This window comes from Oncorhynchus mykiss, chromosome 8, assembly GCF_013265735.2.
Source record: "Oncorhynchus mykiss isolate Arlee chromosome 8, USDA_OmykA_1.1, whole genome shotgun sequence".
NCBI lineage: Eukaryota > Metazoa > Chordata > Actinopteri > Salmoniformes > Salmonidae > Oncorhynchus > Oncorhynchus mykiss.
In genome coordinates this window covers 91043077-91059620 of record NC_048572.1, presented here as the reverse complement: position 1 = coordinate 91059620, position 16544 = coordinate 91043077, and the positions used below count along the sequence as shown (strand labels likewise).

Genomic DNA, 16544 nt, shown 5'->3' with positions numbered 1-16544 from the left:
TCAATGACAAAACAGTATAGCTACATAGTTTAATTGGGTACAGAAAATATATATGTTATTCTGCTTGCCTTCTACTTATGGCTTGGAATTAATATACATTTCATTGAGGAAGAATGAACTCATACTAAAAATTGCATTGGGGAAGAAGGAATGCAGATTTAGACTACATATTGGAAACGACCATCTTTTCAGTTTTGCTTGCTGCATATAGTCGTGTGTTTCTGTGTCTAGGTGGGCTCGGTCTTCTCTCAGCTCTGATGTCACTCACTGCAAGCGCCTTAGGCTTGGAGCGTGCGCCACCGGGGAAGTCAGTGGCTAGTTCATGCGGGGAAATCTGATTGAGAGCGTGTGATACCGTGATAGCTCGCACTACAAGGGTAAACGGTTATTTTCTGGAAAGGATGGATGATCAAGGTTTGTTGATGGTAAAATATCCTGTTTAAACTGTGGACACTTTTCACTCCAGTCAACTTTAAAAGAGGCAGTTATCAAAGGTAAGATTGATGTTATTTGAATGATGGGTGTCCTTGAACATTTTTCTGTTTAAAATATTATCTTCAGATATTTATCCTATAGCCTATATTGAAACTTGTACAAACACCTCAACATGCAAATGTCATGTTAATTATTGCAACAACGCACTGTTTGAGAGTAACACTATAATCGTCAGTGTAACATTCAGTTAGTGTCTCTCCGCTGGCCCAGTTGGTTTCAGCACCATGGCCAGCGCCGGTTCCCGGGACAGTAACAGCATGGTGCAGATCTTCAAGGAGGACCGGTGCCCATCCGGTAGGCTCGAGGACTGCCTCCTCAACTTCACGTGGCAGCCAGGTTTCCCAGAGCTGTTCAACTACACAGCTAATGGCAGCTGGCTGGGGGACCCGGAGCCCATGTCGCCAATCATCCTTATCATAGCAGCGATGTACTCCGTAGTGTTTGTGGTCGGACTGGTTGGAAACTGTCTGGTCATGTTTGTCATCATCAGGTGAGTCTGGGATAGTCATGTTCTGACTAGGTCTACTCCTGTCCCTTGTCTGTATGGTCCATGTGGAGTAAACTAGGGATTGTAGGCTATGTGATGCATAGATGAAGGCATCACTACTTTAGCACAGATACAAGCATGCAGCCTTGGGAGTTTTTTTCCCAGCGCTGGACCATGGTTAGGTGTAATCTAGACTGTGGTTAGGTGTAATCTAGACTGTGGTTAGGTGTAATCTAGACTGTGGTTAGGTGTAATTTAGACTGTGGTTAGTTGTAATCTAGACCGTGGTTAGGTGTAATCTAGACTGTGGTTAGGTGTAATCTGGACTGTGGTTAGGTGTAATCTGGACCGTGATTAGGTGTAATCTAGACTGTGGTTAGGTGTAATCTAGACTGTGGTTAGGTGTAATCTAGACTGTGGTTAGGTGTAATCTAGACTGTGGTTAGGTGTAATCTAGACTGTGGTTAGGTGTAATCTGGACCGTGGTTAGGTGTAATCTAGACCGTGGTTAGGTGTAATCTAGACCGTGGTTAGGTGTAATCTAGACCGTGGTTAGGTGTAATCTAGACTGTGGTTAGGTGTAATCTAGACTGTGGTTAGGCGTAATCTAGACTGTGGTTAGGTGTAATCTAGACTGTGGTTAGGTGTAATCTAGACCGTGGTTAGGTGTAATCTAGACCGTGGTTAGGTGTAATCTAGACTGTGGTTAGGTGTAATCTAGACCGTGTTTAGGTGTAATCTAGACTGTGGTTAGGTGTAATCTAGACTGTGGTTAGGTGTAATCTAGACTGTGGTTAGGTGTAATCTAGACCGTGGTTAGGTGTAATCTAGACCGTGGTTAGGTGTAATCTATATGAATCGATCAACTATTGAAACAATTCATAAATAAACGACTAGGACCCTACTATGCTGCATTATTATGAGGATTATGAGTGTTTGTTCTGGTTTAACTTTCAACTGCTCCAGTGATTCAATGACATACCAGGGAGTTGTCTGAGTTTCGTGCGCAACACTGAGATGCTGTGTGTTTGAAGTTTGTGGACGTTCCTTTGTCAAAATACAGATTTAGATTCCGATTAATTTCAAATGTAATAATTGTTCACTGTCAGTATGTGTGCATGTGCATGTGCATGTGCATGTGTATGTGCATGTGCATGTGCATGTGTGGGGTGCGAGCTTGTATGTGTGCGTGTGAAATGGCTATGATAATGTGGTTCTCTGGATCCTTGATGCCTTTTTTTAGAAAAACCTTTTTGCTCGCTTTGAGGACAATACAGTGCCACTGACACGGGCCACTACCAAAACCTGCAGGCTCTCCTTCACTGTAGCCAACGTGATTAAAACATGTAAACGTGTTAACCCTCGCAAGGCTGCAGACCCAGACGGCATCCCCGGCCGCGTCCTCAGAGCATGCGCAGACCAGCTGGCTGGTGTGTTTACGGACATATTCAATCAATCCTTATCCCAGTCTGCTGTTTCTTGGGAACAGGAACCCTCTTCTTGGTGGTTCCTGTTCCCAAGAAAGCTAAGGACACTGAGCTAAATGACTATCGCCCTGTAGCACTCACTTCCGACATCATGAAGTGCTTTGAGAGACTAGTCAAGGGCCATATCACCTCCACCCTACCTGACACCCTAGACCCATTCCAATTCGATTACCGCCCTTATAGGTCCCCAGACGATGCAATCGCCATCACACTGCACACTGCCCTAACCCATCTGGACAACAGGAATACCTATGTAAGAATGCTGTTCATCGATTACAGCTCAGCATTTAACACCATAGTACCCTCCAAACTCGAGGCCCTAGGCTCGAGAGCATCCTGTCGGGCTGTTTCACCACCTGGAACGGCAGCTGCTCCGCCCATAACCGTAAGGCTCTCCAGAGGGTAGTGAGGTCTGCACAACACCACCCGATGTCAAAGGAAGGCCAAAAAGATCATCAAGGACAACAACCACCCGAGCCACTGCCTGTTCACCCCGCTATCATCCAGAAAGCGAGGTCAGTACAGGTGCATCAAAGCGGGGACCGAGAGACTGAAAAACAGCTTCTATCTCACCCTAGACCCACTGCAATTTGTATAGCTCAATAGATCCAAGGAGGACACAATCGCCATCACACTGCACACTGCCCTATCCCATCTTGACAAGAGGAATACCTATGTAAGAATGCTGTTCATTGACTACAGCTCAGCATTTAACAACATAGTACCCTCCAAGCTCATCATTAAGCTCGGGCCCTGGGGTCTGAACCCCAACCTGTGCAACTGGTCCCTGGACTTCCTGATGGGCCGCCCCCAGGTGGTGAAGGTAGGCAACAACACCTCCACTACGCTCCCCCCACAAGGGTGCATACTCAGCCCCCTTCTCTACTCCCTGTTTACCCATAACTGCATTGCCACACACGTCTACAACTCAATCATCCAGTTTGCAGATGACACAACAATGGCCTGATTACCAACAATGATGAGCCAGACTACAGAGAGGTGGTGAGGGCCCTGTCAGAGTGGTGCCACATAATCTCTCCCTCAACGTCAACAAAATGAAGGAGCTGATCGTGGACTTCAGGAGACAGAGGGAGTACAACCCCATCCACATCGACAGGACCGCAGTGGAGAATGTGAAAAGCTTAAAGTTCCTCCATACACATCACTGACAATCTGAAATGGTCCATCCACACAGATAATGTGGTGAAGAAGGCACAACAGCACCTCTTTAACCTCAGGAGGCTGTATCACCGCCTGGTACGCCAACTGCACCGTCCGCACCCACAGGGCTCGCCAGAGGTTAGTGCGGTCTGCCCAACGCATCAACAGCGGCACACGACCTGCCCTCCAGTCCGGTGTCATAGGAAGGCCAAGAAGGTCTCTCCAGTGAGTGAGGCTGGTAGCCTATTAGCAGATGCTTTTTTCAAAGCCTATGTCAGACATTCCAGTGAGTATAATCAGCTCCAATTAGTGTAATTTGCTCAATATTAGAAGTTCAGAAATAATTTGAAATCATTAGAAATAAGATATTCTCCTCTTTTCCGTAGGTATGTAATTAATGTGTTCTGTTGTTGCTAGCGATATTCCTAAAAAACACAATATTTTTTCCACTTTTTTATTTTATTCAAATTTTCGCAGACCCCTGCAGGTTGAATGCCCATGTAATAAAGTCAAATTATCTCTTTCTGACGAGGTATACCACTAATAAGGTCCTGTTATCTCTGTATACCACTAAGAAAGTCATACTAAATCTGTCTGACCAGGTATACCACTAATAAGGTCCTGTTATCTCTGTATACCACTAAGAAAGTCATACTAAATCTGTCTGACGAGGTATACCACTAATAAAGTAATATTGTCACAACTCCTACCGAAGGTGGCTCCCCCTCCTGTTCGGGTGGCGCTCGGCGGTCGTCGTCACTGGCCTACTAGCTGCCACTGATCCCTTTTTCCCCCTTTTCTGTTTATTGGTTGCACCTGTGTTTAGTTTAGGCTAATTGGTTGGGCTTTATTTACCAGCCGGTCCGCCTGCTGGTTGTGCATGATTATTTCAGTGTACATGTTGTACACGGCTGCAGGTCACAGTTGTCCGTGTGTTTGGATTTTTGCTGGACTGTTTAAGTCCCCCGTGTTTGGGGCATTTATTTGGGTTGGCGTCTGTTCACCGTTGTGGTGCATTAAAAAGTAGCATTACCCTGAACTCTCTGCTTCCTGTGCCTGACTTCTTCCCCACTACACCCCGGGCGTTACAAATATGATCTATTTCTGACCAGGTATACCACTAATAAAGTCCTATTATCTCTGTCTGACCAGGTATATGACTAATACAGTCCTATTATCTCTGTCTGGTCAGGTATATGACTAATACAGTCCTATTATCTCTGTCTGGTCAGGTATATGACTAATACAGTCCTATTATCTCTGTCTGGTCAGGTATATGACTAATAAAGTCCTATTATCTCTGTCTGACCAGGTATATGACTAATACAGTCCTATTATCTCTGTCTGGTCAGGTATATGACTAATACAGTCCTATTATCTCTGTCTTGTCAGGTATATGACTAATACAGTCTTATTATCTCTGTCTGGTCAGGTATATGACTAATACAGTCTTATTATCTCTGTCTGGTCAGGTATATGACTAATACAGTCCTATTATCTCTGTCTTGTCAGGTATATGACTAATACAGTCCTATTATCTCTGTCTGGTCAGGTATATGACTAATACAGTCCTATTATCTCTGTCTTGTCAGGTATATGACTAATACAGTCCTATTATCTCTGTCTGGTCAGGTATATGACTAATACAGTCCTATTATCTATGTCTTGTCAGGTATATGACTAATACAGTCTTATTATCTCTGTCTGGTCAGGTATATGACTAATACAGTCTTATTATCTCTGTCTGGTCAGGTATATGACTAATACAGTCCTATTATCTCTGTCTGGTCAGGTATATGACTAATACAGTCCTATTATCTCTGTCTGGTCAGGTATATGACTAATACAGTCCTATTATCTCTGTCTGGTCAGGTATATGACTAATAAAGTCCTATTATCTCTGTCTTTCCAGGTACACTAAGATGAATACAGCCACCAACATCTACATCTTTAATCTGGCTGTAGGCGACGCCCTAGTGACCACCACAATGCCTTTCCAGAGTACTGACTACCTGATCAACTCCTGGCCCTTCGGAGAGGTAACCCTAACCCCTGACCTCTAACCCCTAACCCTTCCAGAGTACTGACTACCTGATCAACTCCTGGCCCATCGGAGAGGTAACCCCTAACCTCTAACCCCTAACCCTTCCAGAGTACTGACTACCTGACCAACTCCTGGCCCTTCGGAGAGGTAACCCCTAACCCCTAACCCCTAACCCTTCCAGAGTACTGACTACCTGATCAACTACTGGCCCATCGGAGAGGTAACCCTAACCTCTAACCCCTAACCCTTCCAGAGTACTCACTACCTGCTCAACTCTTGGCCTGTCGGAGAGGTAACCTTAACCCCTGACCTCTAACCCCTAACCCTTCCAGAGTACTGACTACCTGATCAACTCCTGGCCCATCGGAGAGGTAACCCCTAACCTCTAACCCCTAACCCTTCCAGAGTACTGACTACCTGACCAACTCCTGGCCCTTCGGAGAGGTAACCCCTAACCCCTAACCCCTAACCCTTCCAGAGTACTGACTACCTGATCAACTCCTGGCCCTTCGGAGAGGTAACCCTAATCCCTGACCTCTAACCCCTAACCCTTCCAGAGTACTGACTACCTGCTCAACTCCTGGCCCGTCGGAGAGGTAACCCCTAACCCTTCCAGAGTACTGACTACCTGCTGAACTCTTGGCCCGTCGGAGAGGTAACCCTAACCCCTAACCCCTCTAACCCTTCCATAGTACTGACTACCTGATCAACTCCTGGCCCGTCGGAGAGGTAACCCTAACCCCTAACCTCTAACCCCTAACCCTTCCAGAGTACTGACTACCTGCTCAACTCTTGGCCTGTCGGAGAGGTGGCAGATTACTGTACCTCAGTAGCATAATGTTTGTCAGATTACTGTACCTCAGTAGCATAATGTTTGGCAGATTACTGTACCTCAGTAGCATAATGTTTGTCAGATTACTGTACCTCAGTAGCATAATGCTTGTCAGATTACTGTACCTCAGTAGCATAATGTTTGTCAGATTACTGTACCTCAGTAGCATAATGTTTGGCAGATTACTGTACCTCAGTAGCATAATGTTTGGCAGATTACCTGCTCTGTCTGTCCTGTGGTGAGATGATTTGAAATGGCATTAAGCATATTTCTGTGAAAAATAATGATCCTCTCCTTCAGGTGGTGTGTAAGGTGTTCATCGGTATAGACTACTACAACATGTTCACCAGTATCTTCACTCTGACCATGATGTCAGTGGATCGATATGTAGCTGTGTGTCACCCGGTCAAGGCTCTGGACTTTAGAACTCCCGTGAAAGCGAAGATCATCAACGTTCTCATCTGGGTTTCATCCTCCGCTGCCGGCATCCCTGCTCTAGTGCTGGGCAGCACACAGAACAACAACGGTACACACACCCGCTCACACACATGCACTGACACACACGCACGAGCACACACACACAGTCATATTGATTACCTATTGAATCCGGTCAGTGTGTATGGTTTAGGATTTAGGGGTCGATGTGGGATTATGTCTGTCGAGGAGTAGAGGCTTTGTATGAGAAGGAAAAGTGCATTATGGGTTATTTGAGTTTCAGGGAGACAAATACATGTAATGGATCTGTTCACCTCAGCCGCTGAAAGTTGCTGATTGGTCAGTAAGATGTATAAAGCTTTCTGATTGGTAAATCTGCGCTCTGGAACACAGGCAGGACAGACAGAATCTGATAAATAATCATAAAAGTACATGGGACTTATATAGCTCTTTCCATCTGTTATAATATAACATGGTACATACAGTTGAAGTCGGAAGTTTACATACACCTTAGCCAAATACATTTAAACTCAGTTTTTCACAATTCCTGACATTTAATCCTAGTAAAAATTCCCTGTCTTAGGTCAGTTAGGAACACCACTTTATTTTAAGAATGTGAAATGTCAGAATGATAATAGAGAGAATGTAACGCCCGGGGTGTAGTGGAGGAAGAAGTCAGGCGCAGGAAGCAGAGAGTTCAGGGTAGCGCTTTATTTGCACCACAGTGCTGAAACGACGCCAACCCAAACAAATGCCCCAAACACGGGGAACTTAAACAGTCCAGCAAAATACAAAATACACGGACAACCGTGACCTACAGCCGTGTACAACATGTACACTGAAAACAATCCCGCACAACCAGCAGGCGGACCGGCTGGTAAATAAAGCCCAACCAATCAGCCTAAACTAAACACAGGTGCAACTAATAAACAGAAAAGGGATCCGTGGCAGCTAGTAGGCCGGTGACGACGACTGCCGAGCGCCACCCGAACAGGAGGGGGAGCCACCTTCGGTAGGAGTCGTAACAGAGAATGATTTATTTCAGCTTTTCTTTCTTTCAACACATTCCCAGTGGGTCAGAAGTTTACACTCAATTCGTGTTTGGAACCAAAAATCTAAAATCTGGACTCATCAGACCACAGGACATTTTTCCACGGGTCTAATGTCCATTGCTTGTGTTTCTTGGCCCAAGCAAGTCTCTTCTTATTATTGATGTCCTTTATAAAAGTACAGGAGGTGAATTTAATAGTACCAGAAACCTGGAACAACACAGAACATGAGTAGCGTCTGGACATGAGAAACATAACTAATACTGCCTGTGAAATGAACCAAAGGGAGTGACAGATATAGGGAAGGTAATCATAGAAGTGATGGAGTCCAGGTGAGTCTCATGAGGTGCAGTGTGCGTAACAATGGTGGCAAGTGTGTGTAATAATAATTCAACTGGCGACAACGAGAGACAGAGAGGAGGAGAACGAGTAGACATGACACCTACCTTAACTGATTGGCTCAAACGCATTAAGAAGGAAAGATATTCCACAAATGTACTTTTAACAAGGCACACCCGTTAATTGAAATGCATTCCAGGTGACTACCTCATTAAGCTGGTTGAGAGAATGCCAAGAATGTGCGACGCTGTCATCAAGGCAAAGGGTGGTTACTTTGAAGAGTCTCCTGCCTAGATGACTACGGACCCGTGGCACTCAAGTCTGTAGCCATGAAGTGCTTTGAAAGGCTGGTCATAGCTCACATCAACACCATTATCACAGAAACCCTAGACCCACTCCAATTAGCATACCGCCCTAATAGATCCACAGATGATGCAATCTCAATCACTCCACACACCCTTTCCCACCTGGATCACCTATGTGACAATGCTATTCATTGACTACAGCTCAGTGTTCATCACCATAGTGCCCTCAAAACTCAACACTAAGCTAAGGATCCTGGGACTAAACACTTCCCTCTGCAACTGGATCCTTGACTTCCTGACGGGCCGCCCCCAGGTGGTAACGGTAGGCAATAACACATCCGCCACGCTGATACTCAACACGGGGGCTCCTCAGGGGTGCGTGCTCAGTCCCCTCCTGTACTCCCTGTGCACTCATGACTGCACGGCCAGGCACGACTCCAACACCATCATTAAGTTTTCCGATGACACAACAGTGATCACCGACGATGATTAGACAGTATATAGGGAGGAGGTCAGAGACCTGGCTGTGTGGTGCCAGGACAACAACCTCTCCCTCAACATGATCAAGACAATGGAGATGATTGTGGACTACAGGAAAAGAAGGACCAAGCATGCCCCCATTCTCATCGACGGGGCTGTAGTGGAGCAGGTTGAGAGCTTCAAGTTCCTTGGCGTCCACATCACTACCAAACTATCATGGTCGAAGCAGACCAAGACAGTTGTGAAGAGGGCACAACAAAGCCTATTCCCCCTCAAGAGACTGAAAATATTTGGCATGGGGTCCTCAGATCCTCAAAACGTTATATGACTGCACCATCGAGAGCTTCCTGACTAGTTGCATCACTGCCTGGTATGGCAACAGCTCGGCCTCCGACCGCAAGGCACTAGAGGGCAGTACATCACTGTGCCTAGTACATCACTGGGGCCAGGTTTCCTGCCATTCAGGACCTGTATACCTGGCGGTATCAGAGGAAGGCCCTAAAAAATGGTCAAAGACCCCAGCCACCCTAGTCATAGATTGTTCTCTACTACCACACAGAAAGTGGTACCGGAGCGCCAAGTATAGGTCCAAAAGGCGTAACAGCTTCTACCCCCAAGCCATAAGACTCCTGAACAGCTAATAAAATGGCTACCCAGACTATCTGCATTACACCTTTCCCCCTCTTTTACGCTGCTGTTAGTCTCTGTTTATTATCTATGCATAGTCACTTTAACCCTACCTACAGCTACATATTACCTCAATTATTTTGACTAACCGGTGCCCCCACACATTGACTCTGTACCGGTACCCCCTGTATATAGCCTCCACATTGACTCTGTACCGGTACCCCCTGTATATAGCCTCCACATTGACTCTGTACCAGTACTCCCTGTATATAGCCTCCACATTGACTCTGTACCGGCCGGTACCCCCTGTATATAGCCTCCACATTGACTCTGTAACGGTACCCCCTGTATATAGCCTCCACACGGGCTCTGTACCGTAACACCCTGTATATAGCCTCCACATTGACTCTGTACCGGTACCTCCTGTATCTAGCCTCCACATTGACTCTGTACCGGTACCCCCTGTATATAGCCTCCACATTGACTCTGTACCAGGACCCCCTGTATATAGCCTCCACATTGACTCTGTACTGGTACCCCCTGTATATAACCTCCACATTGACTCTGTACCGGTACCCCTTGCATATAGCCTCCACATTGACTCTGTACCGGTACCCCCTGTATATAGCCTCCACATTGACTCTGTACCGGTACCCCCTGTATATAGCCTCCACATTGACTCTGTACCGGTACCCCTTGTATATATCCTCCACATTGACTCTGTACCGGTACCCCCTGCATATAGCCTCTCTAGACAGTGGGAACAGGGAGGGGTAATATGAGTTAGGTTGAGGTCAGACAGTGGGAACAGGGAGGGGTAATATGAGTTAGGTTGAGGTCAGACAGTGGGAACAGGGAGGGGTAATGTGAGTTAGATTGAGGTCAGACAGTGGGAACAGGGAGGGGTAATATGAGTTAGGTTGAGGTCAGACAGTGGGAACAGGGAGGGGTAATATGAGTTAGGTTGAGGTCAGACAGTGGGAACAGGGAGGGGTAATATGAGTTAGGTTGAGGTCAGACAGTGGGAACAGGGAGGGGTAATGTGAGTTAGGTTGAGGTCAGACAGTGGGAACAGGGAGGGGTAATGTGAGTTAGGTTGAGGTCAGACAGTGGGAACAGGGAGGGGTAATGTGAGTTAGGTTGAGGTCAGACAGTGGGAACAGGGAGGGGTCAGACAGTGGGCACAGGGAGGGGTAATGTGAGTTAGGTTGAGGTCAGACAGTGGGAACAGGGAGGGGTCAGACAGTGGGAACAGGGAGGGGTCAGACAGTGGGAACAGGGAGGGGTAATGTGAGTTAGGTTGAGGTCAGACAGTGGGAACAGGGAGGGGTAATATGAGTTAGGTTGAGGTCAGACAGTGGGAACAGGGAGGGGTAATATGAGTTAGGTTGAGGTCAGACAGTGGGAACAGGGAGGGGTAATGTGAGTTAGTTTGAGGTCAGACAGTGGGATCAGGGAGAGGTAATGTGAGTTAGGTTGAGGTCAGACAGAGCAGATGAGGTCTAGTATGTGTCCCTTGATGTGACTGTGAACATTGAAATCAGAGGCAAGTTTTGGGTTTGATAAATCCATGTGAATATTCATATCACCAAGCAACAGACAGCAGGAGGAGAGTGGGACAGAAAGTGGGAGTAGTTCAGACAGAATGGTTCATTAGCTTTAGGAGGACGGTACACAAGTGGAGTGGTCATGGAGCAAGATGATTTGCAAACAATGTATTGAAATGAGGAAACAGTAGTGAGAGAGAGTTCAGTTATTTCGATTTTAGAGTTTACCATGGTTAAAAGAAAATGAATCCCAAGGTTGTTGCTTGTCTATACATCAGACCACTGTCTATACACCAGACCACTGTCTATACACCAGACCACTGTCTATACACCAGAACACTGTCTATACACCAGACCACTGTCTATACACCAGACCACTGTCTATACACCAGACCACTGTCTATACACCAGACCACTGTCTATACACCAGACCACTGTCTATACACCAGACCACTGTCTAACTGATACACCAGTTAGATTTAGGGTTAGTTTGTGTTATTTGGGGTTAGTTAGGGATAATGTTATTGTTATATCTCTAGGTTAGGGGTAGTTAGAGATAATGTTATTGTTATATCTCTAGGTTAGGGTTAGTTAGAGATAATGTTATTGTTATATCTCTAGGTTAGGGTTAGTTAGAGATAATGTTATTGTTATATCTCTAGGTTAGGGTTAGTTAGAGATAATGTTATTGTTATATCTCTAGGTTAGGGTTAGTTAGAGATAATGTTATTGTTATATCTCTAAGTTAGGGTTAGTTAGAGATAATGTTGTTGTTATATCTCTAGGTTAGGGTTAGTTAGAGATAATGGTATTGTTATATCTCTAGGTTAGGGTTAGTTAGAGATAATGTTATTGTTATATCTCTAAGTTAGGGTTAGTTAGAGATAATGTTAGTGTTATATCTCTAAGTTAGGGTTAGTTAGAGATAATGTTATTGTTATATCTCTAAGTTAGGGTTAGTTAGAGATAATGTTATTGTTATATCTCTAGGTTAGGGTTAGTTAGAGATAATGTTATTGTTATGTTTCTAGGTTAGGGTTAGTTAGAGATAATGTTATTGTTATATCTCTAGGTTAGGGTTAGTTAGAGATAATGTTATTGTTATGTCTCTAGGTACCACAGAGTGTGCCCTCCAGTTCCCTGACCCCTATCTCTATTGGGACACAGTGATGAAGATCTGTGTGTTCATCTTCGGCTTCGTGGCCCCCCTCCTCATCGTCAGTGTGTGTTATACCCTCATGGTTCTGCGTCTGAAGAGCGTGCGGCTGCTCTCTGGCTCCCGGGAGAAGGACCGGAACCTGCGGCGGATCACCCGGCTGGTTCTGGTGGTGGTAGCAGTGTTCATAGTATGCTGGACGCCTATCCACATCTTTATCCTGGTTAAGATGCTGGCGCCCCCCGGGGGCATCCTCGAGACCACGCCCGTCATGGCAGCCTACTTCTTCTGCGTTGCCCTGGGTTACACCAACAGCAGCCTCAACCCCATTCTCTACGCCTTCCTGGATGAGAACTTCAAACGCTGCTTCAGGGACTTCTGCTGCCCGGGGGGGAGGGGGGCAGGGGGGGACAGCCACGGGGGGAGTCGAGTGAGGAGCACGTTGAGGAGCTACACCTGTCCACCTAAAGCTCGGGGGCAGGGGGGAGGCCAGGAGGGACAGAGGGAGGGGGAGGTCGGTATGACTAGCGGTGGAGCTGGACCAGTCCTCCCTTAACTCCCACAGCAGTGAACGGGTTGACTCCGATTGCATCGTCTATCTCCGGGAGAGTATTACAGCACCGTCTTCTGTTGTGTTCTAGAGCAGTACATCCTTCACCTCACCACCGCTCTCTTAACCTGACCCAGTCCTAAAGAGACTTAGGTCTTCTCTTCTAACTGAGGGACAGCAGTACATCCTTCATCTCACCACCGCTATCTTAACCTGACCCAGTCCTAAAGAGACCCAGGTCTTCTCTTCTAACTGAGGGACAGCAGTACATCCTTCACCTCACCACCACTATCTTAACCTGACCCAGTCCTAAAGAGACCCAGGTCTTCTCTTCTAACTGAGGGACAGCAGTACATCCTTCACCTCACCACCGCTATCTTAACCTGACCCAGTCCTAAAGAGACCCAGGTCTTCTCTTCTAACTGAGGGACAGCAGTACATCCTTCACCTCACCAATTGCTAACAATTGTTCAGTCTCAGTTAACCTGTCTGGGAACGAGGTTCAAATGGCCAAAAGCCAATGAAATTGCAGGGCGCCAAATTCAATCAACAGAAATCTTATAAATCAAATTTCTCAAACATACAAGTATTAGGCACCATTTTAAAGATACATTCTCGTTAATCCAGCCACAGTGTCTGATTTCAAAAAGGCTTTACAGTGAAAGCGCCACAAATGATTATGTTAGGTCACCACCAAGTCACAGAAAAACACAGCAATTTTTCCAGCCAAAGAGAGTTGTCACAAAACGCAGAAATATAGATAAAATTAATCACTAACCTTTGATGATCTTCATCAGATGACACTCATAGGACTTCATGTTACACAATACATATATGTTTTGTTCAATAAAGTGAATATTTATATCCAAAAATCTCATTTTACATTGGCGTGTTATGTTCAGTAGTTCCAAAACATGCAGGGATTTTACAGAGAGCCACATCAATTCCCAGAAATACCCATAATAAACATTGATAATAGATACAACTATTATACATGGAACTTCTCCTTAATGCAACCGCTGTGTCAGATTTTTAAGAAACTTAACGGAAAAAGTATAATCTGAGTACGGCGCTCAGAGCCCAAAACCATATTGTGCAGTCAACATTAGTCAGAAATAGCATTATAAATATTCACTTACCTTTGATGATCTTCATTAGAATGCACTCCCAAGAATCCCAGTTCCACAATAAATGTTTGATTTGTTCGATAAAGTTCATAATTTATGTCCAAACACCTCCTTTTGTTAGGGCGTTTAGTAAACAAATCGAAACTCACACGACGCGGGCAAGTCCAGCGGAAATGTCGGACTAAAATTCCAAAAAGTTATATTACTGGTCGTAGAAACATATCAAACGATGTATAGAATCAATCTTTAGGATGTTTTTATCATAAATGTTCAATAATGTCCTAACCGGAGAATTCCATTGTCTGTAGAAAAGCAATGGAACGAGAGGTAACTTTCTCATGACCGCACGTCACGAGCCCGTGGCTCTCTGCCAGACCTCTGACTCAATCCCATCTCATTCCCCCCTCCTTCACAGTAGAAGCCTGAAACAATGTTCTAGAGACTGTTGACATCTATTGGAAGCCTTAGGAAGTGCAAGATGACCAGTATCCCGCTGTGTCTTCAATAGGGGCTGAGTTGAAAAACTACAAACCTCAGATTTCCCACTTCCTGGTTGCGTTTTTTCTCAGGTTTTTGCCTGCCATATGAGTTCTGTTATACTCACAGACATCATTCAAACAGTTTTAGAAACTTCAGAGTGTTTTCTATCCAATACTACTAATAATATGCATATATTAGCATCTGAGTAGGAGGCAGTTTACTCTGGGCACGCTTTTCATCCAAAAGTGAAAATGCTGCCCCCTATCCCAAACAGGTTTTAATAGAGGTGACCTACTCAGATGGCTGTAGGAAGATTTCGCATTTCTTGCTCCTGATTCCAGAGAATCTCCAACCGGGATCTCTGGAAAACCTGCTCATTTTCTACAGCCATCTGAGTAGGTCACCTCTATTAATTGAGACTAAACATTAGTTATTTTCCTGCTAGTATAGAGTGAAAAGCAGACAAAGTCAACCATTCGTTTTTCACTAGTCAATGTGTTCAGACCAGTCTTCTGTTCCTTTACTAGTCCTTAGATCTGAAGGGTTCTGAAAGACACTCTACTCCCCTTCAACCAAGAGAATAATCTCTCCAGTTTGATGAAGTGATGATACTAACACCGCATTGGGGGGGGAAGCACAGCGTTTGACCAGTTGAAATACTGTATTCTCTATGGTTTGGCCGCTTGTGCAACCTTTATTTAACTAGTCAGTTAATAAGAACAAATTCTTATTTACAATGACGGCCTACCCCGGCCGAACCCGGACGTCGCTGGGCCAATTGTGCGCCGCCCTATGGGACTCCCAATCACGGCCGGTTGTGATACAGCCTACATTCGAACCAGGGTGTCTGTAGTGATGCCTCAAGCAGTGAGTATCACAACCGGCCGTGATTGGGAGTCTCATAATGAGATGCAGTGCCTTAGAGCACTGCGCCACTCGGGAGCCCTTGACCAGTTGAAGTAATGTAGTCTTTAAAGATCATTCTTTATTTCAAGGTCAATGTGGAACCATCCTGTGTATCTAGACCAGGGCTCTCCAACCCTGTTCCCGGAGAGAGCCCGTCCTGTGTATTCAGACCAGGGCTCTCCAACCCTGTTCCTGGAGAGATACCATCCTGTGTATCTAGACCAGGGCTCTCCAACCCTGTTCCTGGAGAGATACCATCCTGTGTATTCAGACCAGGGCTCTCCAACCCTGTTCCTGGAGAGATACCATCCTGTGTATCTAGACCAGGGCTCTCCAACCCTGTTCCTGGAGAGATACAGTCCTGTAACGTTTCACTCCAACCCTGATCTAGCGCATCTGATTCTAATAATTAGCTGGTTGATAAACTGAATCAGGTTAGTTACAACTGGGGTTGGAGTGAAAACCTACAGGAGGGTATCTCTCCAAGAACAGGGTTGGAGTGAAAACCTACAGGAGGGTATCTCTCCAGGAACAGGGTTGGAGTGAAAACCTACAGGAGGGTATCTCTCCAGGAACAGGGCTGGAGTTAAAACCTACAGGAGGGTATCTCTCCAGGAACAGGGATGGGGAGCCCTGGTCTAGATACACAGGAGGGTATCTCTCCAGGAACAGGGATGGGGAGCCCTGATCTATACTCATGTTGTCAACGTTCAGTGGGTTTGCATTACTGTAATGCTCTGCTATGGATTGTAAACTGTAAGTTTAGATGGGATCGATCAGTTATATTTGTTAGCTTCTGTTGAAATTCTAATTAAAATCGTAACAGAATGTAAACATTCATTTGAGATAACTACAAGGATTTATTTAGTGTGAGCTTATCTTGTATTCAGTGTATAAAGGTGTTTCTGTTTGATGTAACATACACTTACAGGATTTAGTAAACAGAAAATGTGTTTCTTAAAATTTACATTTTGTTCATCTAAACATTTGTTTCAATCAACATACTTGGTGTTTCTACCCGTTGTGTTGTCAGTCAG

General features: G+C 45.3%; 1 protein-coding gene across 1 annotated transcript; it reads left to right on the top strand.

Moving 5' to 3' along the window:
- Positions 1-746: 746 nt before the first annotated feature.
- Positions 747-13581, top strand: oprk1 (opioid receptor, kappa 1). The gene is given in 5 exon segments (XM_036986795.1): positions 747-985; positions 5543-5669; positions 6807-7032; positions 12402-12925; positions 12927-13581. Coding segments are annotated over 5 exon segments (1269 nt in total). The 5' UTR covers positions 747-752; the 3' UTR covers positions 13086-13581.
- The last annotated feature ends 2963 nt before the right edge of the window (positions 13582-16544 follow it).